Below are 8260 nucleotides of genomic sequence, written 5' to 3' on the forward strand. Positions count from 1 at the left end.
CCTGTAGACTGATTCCTGTGCTGTTTGACAGAGGAGGAAAGTCTTAACGATGCCAAAGCTCCTGCGAGTGTCCATTTGCCTGTTCTTGCAAAAAGGGGCAATTATCCTCAAAAAGCCTCAGGTGGAGGAAAGGCTGCAGTTTGCATTCACGTGTTACGACACTAGTGAATCCAGTCAGGAGAGAGAGACAAATTCTCAGAAAACCTTCAGATTCAGCTTTGGGTTTGAATGTGCAGAGATGCAGGCTTTGCAGCTTAGCGCTCACAGAGTGACTTCTCTAGGTGGTGTGCCCCAGCCCCTCTCGCTCCTCTCTGCCTGATCTCCTCCTCTGGCCTGTTGCGGCTGCACGCACACAAGAGGGTCGTCCCATGCTTTGTTGCATCTGAGTGTTTGGCCCGGGGTGGTGCTAGTATCCAACTTCTCATCCCTGCAGTTGTGTCAATGGGCTCAGCGGATCATCGACTGAACCTCGCAGAGATCCTTTCACAGAACTATGGTATACGGGAGGAAAGGGAAGAAGAAGATGATACTCAGGAGAAGCAGAAATCTTTAGAAGAGCTGGAGAAGGGTTTCAGTGCCTCTCAGGTAAAGCCAGCAAGGGAGGGGAAGGGAAATTAACTGCTGGATTTTCTTGCGTGCTCTGATAGTTCTGGTACCAAAGATCTTTGTGAGAAGCTCTGACTTGGTCAGCTGTATTTAGGTCCACCCATCAGTGAGTCTCAGGTTTGAATTTGGATAGGAGGGAGTTGGTTGACAACCAAGGTGACAGGCATACATTCTGGAGTCTCCCTCTGCCGAGTAGCCCCTCTGATGAGGTGATCTTTGCTCACCGTGCTGGAGAGCTGTCAGCTGCTGGGTGTACGTGCCATGTCCGTTCCCCAGTGGAGGAACCACAAAGACGAGAGGACGTGGTCCTCCCGTGGGTGGTCCCACACAGAGCGTGTTCTTGGTGACGGAGACTGTCTCTTCAGGTCAGGCACAGGACTGATTGCCTCCTTCGCTCCCCAGCGTTACCGAGGCAGCTCAGAGCCCTCAAAAGAGCAGAGGTGCCTTGCCTGCCCCTGCACATCTCTGTGCTCGCTGCAGCTGGTGTTGTTCTTGGTGGTTGTTGCATTCCTGATGAAGCTTTGTCCTCCTCTTGCTCAGAGCAGTGAAATGCCATTTGAGGAGCTGCTTGCACTTTATGGCTATGAGGCGTCAGATCCCATCTCGGAGCAGGACAGTGAGAGCAATGACATCACTCCAACTCTCCCAGATATGACTCTGGATAAGGTGAGAGCTGCTCTCTGCTCAGGTGTGTGCGATTAGCCTGTGCTGTGGGTTGCTGTGCTGCCTTGGAGCTTGGGACGCCTGGGGGGTTTGACTAATGCCGGGGGAAGGGGCTTGCCTGGGTCTGATGTCCCGTGTTTGCTCTGGGTGGAACTCTACAGACAGGGCCGCTTGCTTGTCTTCTCTCTGGCTTCCATAACAAGCCACTCTTGGCCCTTGTAGAAGTGCTTCTACGAAAGATAATCTCGGGGTGGTGGGGAGCAGGTGAGAGAATCTGTCTTTGGAGAAGCTGTGGGAGGGTGAGGAGATCTGTGGATGTGGCCACCTTTGGCCAGAAGTGCTTTACTTTAGGCCTCACCCCCCCGCATGTATTTTTTTTTTTTTAATTAAAATATTTTTCACTTTCTTGTTGTTGTTAAAAGGAACAAATAGCGAAGGATTTGCTTTCAGGGGAAGAAGAGGAGGAGACACAGTCTTCAGCTGATGATCTGACTCCATCCGTCACATCCCACGATGCATCGGACCTGTTCCCAAACCAGCCTGGTTGTAGGTGTCCCTGATTTCTAAGGAATTGATTTTCTCTTAGATGTGGTGTGCGGAATAGGGCAACAGTGTTTTTCTTTGTTTTGTCACTAAGTTGCTGACATCAGGCTTTCTGATTTCCTTCTGGGTGCTGCAAATACACCTGAGTGCCGATGGTGTTACTGAGCATTGTTTAGGACGTGAGAGCGTGTACGGGAGCAGTGGGCTGAGGGGAAGGAGGCTGTAGCTCAGAACATTGGGGAAGTGAGAGCTGTTTGCTACTTGCTGTAATCACAGTCTGAAAGATCAGTGCCTGGTCTGACATCTCTAGAAGTGAATAAATTCGGTAGCACTCGTGGTGTGATATATTGTGGCAGTTCCTAAATATCGGAACACGCAGGAAGCCAAAGGGCATGAGAGAGACCCAGCATGAAGTGATCTTACTCCTTCTGCTGGCCTGCAAAACGAGGGAGCCCGAGCGCCCTGGGTTGGTCAGCACCAGCCGTGTGGCAAGCATGCAAATTCTTGTATTTAAAAGGAGAAAATTAAAATATGGGTAAGTTGTAACTGAGGAGTATGCTGAAACTAGCTGTAGGACAGAAAATGAAGGGAAGGAGAGGGAACACAGAGTAACAGAAAAAAACCCCAAACATGTAGTAATTACAAATCTTTTCCTTTCCCACAAAGCAAACAACTTCCTTGCTGATGAAGACAAAGAGCCCTGTTCATCTCCGTGTGCTTCCTCCATGGCTGAGGATTCAGAGGAGGATTCCATCCCACCCAACGAGTGTAAGAAGGTAAATGATCTCAGTGCTAATACAATGCGCCTGAGTCTGAGGAAAGCACAACAACAAAGTGCTGTGATACTTCCCCAAGAAGTTTTATTTCTTTTATTTTCTTTTGCTCAGCGTCTTGAGTTTTGTGGAAGGCACTGTCAGATATGGGTTACAAGAGGCTCCACGTTTCTTTATCTCAACCCTTAGCTGTCTGCCATCTATCTTTAACATTAAAACTACATAAATGCCTAAGGTCCCTGAAGTATCATCTGGCTGGTTTAGTTACCCTATAAAACAGCCAGGGTTCCCTAGAAGTAATAGTGACAGTGGGGACTACCATATATAAATCGCCCTTGTGGTGTTGTAGTCCCTAAATCACGAAGCGCACCTCGGTGCCTACGTGGAGCGTTTCTGTTTCAATTCACCCACCTCTCTGTGGTGATGTTTCAGGAGATCATGGTTGGACCCCAGTACCAAGCCACTGTTCCCATCCTCTACTTCAACAGGCACGGTGAGAAAGGTAAGGCGCCTGCTCAGTGTCCTGCCCGGCCGTCCGCAGGGGCCCTGGTTCTCCAGCCCTGCTGTATGGCTCTAGTACAGAGGGTGCTAATGTTTTTATCTGAATAGAGAAATCTCAGTACTTGTGATTATTTTTTATTGCAGTCTTTCTTCTTGCTTTCCTCTGTGCTGGTATTTTACTAAACATGGCTCTGCATTGCTGTGTGCCATGTTCTCATGGACTTAGAGCTGTGAAAGCCGAAAGGGGCAGGAATCCCTCAGCGATGCAGCGTGCTCCTGCTGTTCCGTGTGGCTGGAGCAGCTCATGGAGGAGCACTACGAGCTATCACAGAGGGGACAGCCTTGCAGCTGCTTAGTTTTGTGTCTGGGACGGGGGGAGGGTCTAGAGCCTGGGCCGGGGGTGTAGCTCAAAGCTGCCTTCGCCCCCCACTCCTTTTGTTTACTGTGTGCTGAACAGACACCTTAGAACCTACAATTTTTTAGTTGCCAGGATTAATAAATCAAAGCAACAATCTTTGAGAACATGGTAACAAAAACCTTGTCAACCAGCCCTTCTGAAGAAGCAGAAGCAAGCTGAGCCTGTGCTTAGGGCTCGAAAAGAGGTATAAAGAGTATGAAGCTTATCTGCCACAAAAATGGGGAGGGAAAGTGCAGTACCTTCACACAGATGGCTGTCATCTCTAGTGCCAGGCTGGAATGCCAAGCAAAGATTTCCTCCCTCCTCCTGTCTCTCCCATGCACATACACACCCTTTCTTAAAAGCAGCAGAATTCTCTGTTTGGTTGGCTTATTTCAGTACTTTTTCTGTTAGCCTACGAGAACGAGGACCAGCTGCTTTGGGACCCAAACGTACTGTCTGAGAGAGAGGTTGAAGAGTTCCTGTACCGTGCGGTGAAGCGGCGATGGGACGAGCTCTCTAGCAGCAGCCTGCCAGAGGGAGAGGTGGTGAAGGACAACGAACAGGTAAGCGTGGGGGCTCCTCGCAGCCCGCAGGTGCTCTGGTGGTGCTGGCGTAATGGTGCAGCATCTCCTACAGAGATCCTGAGCGAGGGATCCCCTTGAAAGAGAATGAGACCTGACCTCAGTGATCCTCTGCTCCTGCTTCGTGGATAAGTGAGGGCTGCTGCTTTGAATCCAGCACAGGATCAACCGTTTGGCTAAGAAACTTCAGAGGAGTTGTGTTTCCTCTAAGCTAGCCAGGTTAGATTCTCGCAGTAGGTCTGCAGGAACATGGAGGCACACCTGCAATCCGCAGAGCTGCTGGTAGAACTGCATCTTTTCAGCGACAGGGTTCGTAATCCAGTGCCTTGAAAAATGGAATAGTCTATGCTGACGGTCAAGCTGGGGTTAGTGGCAAAGTGGGTCCTGGGAAAAATAAGTTTTATGAAACAAATGTGAGTCATGAGCAGGTTGGTTTGTGGTGTGTTGCTCAGGTCCATGCTGTCAGTAATTTTCTCTGGTTTCCTAGGCTTTGTATGAACTGGTTAAATGCAACTTCAATGCAGAAGAGGCACTGCGGAGGTTACGGTTCAATGTGAAGGTTATCAGAGGTGAGAACCTCCCGTATTGCGTTCTGCCCCAAACATCGAGGCACGTGTAACTCTTTCTAGATTCTGGACATCTCCTCCAATTCCTCTTTCTGCTGTAGATGAGCTTTGTGCCTGGAGCGAGGAAGAATGTAGAAATTTTGAACATGGCTTCAGGGTCCATGGGAAGAACTTTCATCTTATCCAAGCGAACAAGGTAAGGACGCTCCCCCTGCACCCCGCTGGGAGAAGGGGAGGGAGGCACGTGCGCTTGCATCAGAGGTACGTGTTGAGCCTTGGCTAACGCAGGAAGTTCAGGACTGCTGAGTTCCCATCCCAGGCTTTGTGTTGACTCATGCTCGCAGGTGATGGGCTGTTCACTGCCCTGCTCTGCCTTATTTTGCAGGTGGGAGAAGTCACAACACTGACCTGCATGAGTGATGTCAGTTAATTACTGATTAGCCCTTTTCTGGAGTCTCAAAAGTTCTTTCCAAACTCTCAGCCCTTGCAGTACTTCTGTGAATGAGTGAGTTGAGCGTGTGGATGTTTTGTAAAGTCCCCTGGGGTCCTCTAGAATGAAAGGTGCTGTTGTAGGGAGAGCTGGGCCCCGGGACATAACGCTGCTGTGCTGCGAGTTGGCAGAACCAGAGAGTCCAGTTCTACTGCTGATTAATCGTGGGCATGTTGATGCTGGCCAGTGAAAATGGATGCAGGTTTGGTCTCTTGATGTTAAGCGTGCCACTGAAAGCGCAGGAAAGTCCTGCGCAGGTGTACGGTGTGTGAACCCACACCGGGGTCTGCAGGAACAATTGCACACTGTGGGGAGCTCTTTCTCTGGCCAATTACCGCCTTGGAAACCTCAGTACGTGCTTCTGTTCCGCAGCGCAGGTGTGTCCATAGCAATGTCAATTACAGCAATGCACTTAATGTTCTGTGCTGATTACATGGGAGAACAGTCGTTGCTCCGTGAGATGCAGCTTGATGCCGGGCGCTCTGACTGGGATGTTTCTCCTCAGGTCCGCACCCGGTCAGTGGGCGAGTGTGTGGAGTATTACTACATGTGGAAAAAATCAGAACGCTATGACTACTTCACTCAGCAGACTCGTTTAGGAAGGAAGAAGTACGTCTTCCACCCTGGAGCCACGTGCGTGGAATATTCTCACACTACAATTAGTAATATTAACCTCCCCGTGAAGATCCCTGCTGCAAAGCACCTCTGCTTAAAGGACGCACTTTCTGTTCTGGAAGGGTTCTTGGGTGGGGGCACGGAGGGCTACACTGATAGAACATGAACTTTGTTAGCCTGGGGAGAGAAGATAAAGCAATTATTTTCTTGGATGTGGACTTTCTTGTGTCAGAAAGTCCTGTTTTGTTTCAGACAAATGCATTCACAAAAGTTAAGGCTAGGGTCAGGGATTCAGGCCTGATCTGAGCTCAGGTTTTGGGAAGGTTTTTAAGTTAAAAATTCTCTATTTCTGGCATTTTGGAGCCTGAATTAACTTATTTCCCTGCTGCCACCCTTTGAGGCAAGTTCTTCACTTTGAAACATACACTAGTTACAGAAAATACTTTTCAGAAAGGTTTAAACTGAGAAGTTTGGAAAAGCCAAAATTAAATATTTAAGTTGAATCAATTAAAAGCATTAGATGAAGTCTTGGATTTTTTTTTTATTATTATTATTATTCTGATGCAAGACAGGAAAATACCTGAAATCTCAAATTCCCCCAGGGTGGGAAAGTGTTTTCTCATCACTCGGTCTCTGCTGGCACGCTAACATTGTCACAACCCGCTGCAGTCCCTGGGGAGAGCGTTTGACTGTTTATTTTGCTTTGGAAGGGGCTGAGGCTCACGGAGAGCTGGGGGCAGAGCTCTTGGTCTGGGGCAGCTCCAGAGCCTGCTCTGGTTTGTCCTGGGCTGGTCGTAGCCACTCTGGGCTAACTGCAGCCACCTCAGAGCAGAGGCTAGACTGGGCTCTGCAGACCAGTAAGGGATGGACACTGGCTCCAGGGCGGTCTTTGCAGTCCCGTTGCGTTATTTGTGCTGTCTGTCCTTCCCCACAGGGATTACACTGACAACGACTTGGACGGGGGTGAAGTGGAAAACACCAGTCGTTCCCGGAGCTCCCCCCCCATTCCCTCTGCAGCCAGCTGCCTGGATCCTCCCTTCGCTCAGGATCAGCTGGCAATCGAGAGCGCAGGTACCTTCCCTTTCTTCTGTCTGCGTGGGGATAACGCGTCTCCCTCCCTCAGCAGCACGGTCCCTCCTTTGCCGTTACCCGGCTGTTCTCTTCTCCCTGCGCCCTGCCAGCGTGCTCCCCGTGTCCTGGGTTAAACACGGTCTGGGGCGAGCAGAGGAGCCTCGTCTGTCTCTACGCTGACCAGGACTGACTTAGCAGGGGTTGTTCCTGCCCGGGGCTTGCAGGGGTGGCCTAAGTCGTTGCCAAAGCAAAAGGATTTGCACTCACTTTGGGCACCTGGGCTGGGGGTTTGCAGTGTGCTGACACCTGGGGCAACGGCAGCTCCTCCGGGGCCGGGGGGAGCAGCAGAATCGGGCTGGACCTGCGAGGGGGCTCCCAGGGGTTCATTCCCTCACATCCTCCCGCAGATGGGGGCTCTGCGCAGGCACCTCCCGGGGGCTGTTGGCATGAGGGGATAGGGCTTGGGATGTGGGGTATCTTGGGGTGTCTCTGTGAGACTTCCTCGAATTTCCATAGAAACAATGGTCTCCGGTCTGCTGCCTGCATCGTGCCTTTCTTCGGTACATGCTGGCAGGGGTCTGAGCTGCTGTAGTAAAAAATGTTTGTGCCATCAGACAAATACTGTTGTGATCAGGTGGGGTTGAACTGGATTCTTGTTTTTTGTGTGTTATGGACTCACTCTGTCTTTCTTTAACTCGCTGTCCCCCACCCTTTCTTCCTCTCCCACGTTTGCCTTGCGGAGCGCAGAGCCCCTGAGCGTGGAGAGCACAGCCTGCAGCCTGGGCAGCATGAGCGAGTCAGGGCAGGGCTACGAGTGCAGCACTCCTTCAGAGACAAATTGTTCCTTCGACCCCACGGAGGAGACGTCCTCAGGTGCCCTCTCGGCTTCCTGCACGCGACACACTGTCACCCCCTTGGAAACAGGGCTCTATGCTTTGCCGCCGGCAGGACCAGGACTAGCAGAGAAGCAGGAGACGTTGCAGAGCTCTGGTGAGACGATAACCATGGACTTCACTCTTCCTGCAGACATTAACGAGGGCTTGCCTCTAATTGCTGGCCCTGTGGATCTGGACAGAGACCCAGAGGCAGTGGTGGCCCCTGCGCAAGTGTCCTTATCGGTCACAGATTTTGGCCTCATTGGCATTGGAGATGTAAATAGTTTTCTGACTGCTCACCAGGCTTGCCCAGCGCCTGTGGCTCGGTCGGAGCCTTTGTCACAGTGAGAGTCTCCAGACAAACTTGTCACACACCCAGCAAGGACTTTGACCTGGCTGAGTGAAATCCTGGAACTTCCGCTGTTCGTAGGGACAGTTTGGAGCTGTTGGTCAGAATCCGTCTTTCCATCCTCCTTGATCCAAGGCTACAGTGAAACCAAACACCTTTTCTACTCCAGTGTGTCCTGACACCGTCACACAGCTGGTGGCCGGCTTTAGGGAGGGGGGAGGTCCGTT

At 50.9% G+C, this 8260-nt stretch overlaps 1 protein-coding gene across 1 annotated transcript; it reads left to right on the forward strand.

Annotated features, from left to right (window-relative positions):
- The first annotated feature begins 441 nt into the window (after positions 1-441).
- MIER2 (mesoderm induction early response 1, family member 2) lies at positions 442-8032 on the forward strand. Its single transcript, XM_010082326.1, has 11 exons — positions 442-585; positions 1147-1272; positions 1692-1815; positions 2479-2588; positions 3018-3087; positions 3898-4049; positions 4555-4636; positions 4735-4829; positions 5629-5756; positions 6673-6809; positions 7557-8032. The coding sequence occupies exons 1-11, from the start codon at positions 442-444 to the stop codon at positions 8030-8032; spliced, it is 1644 nt and encodes a 547-aa protein (XP_010080628.1).
- The last annotated feature ends 228 nt before the right edge of the window (positions 8033-8260 follow it).

Source organism: Pterocles gutturalis, unplaced genomic scaffold, assembly GCF_000699245.1.
Source record: "Pterocles gutturalis isolate BGI_N339 unplaced genomic scaffold, ASM69924v1 scaffold25266, whole genome shotgun sequence".
Taxonomy (NCBI): Eukaryota; Metazoa; Chordata; class Aves; order Pterocliformes; family Pteroclidae; genus Pterocles; species Pterocles gutturalis.

Coding starts and splice junctions, on each gene's coding strand:
- MIER2 (XM_010082326.1), top strand. CDS start 442: ATGGGCTCAGCGGATCATCGACTGAACCTCGCAGAGATCCTTTCACAG. Junction 4,050..4,554: donor TGGTGAAGGACAACGAACAG/GTAAGCGTGGGG, acceptor CTGGTTTCCTAG/GCTTTGTATGAACTGGTTAA. Junction 5,757..6,672: donor GTCTTCCACCCTGGAGCCAC/GTGCGTGGAATA, acceptor CCTTCCCCACAG/GGATTACACTGACAACGACT.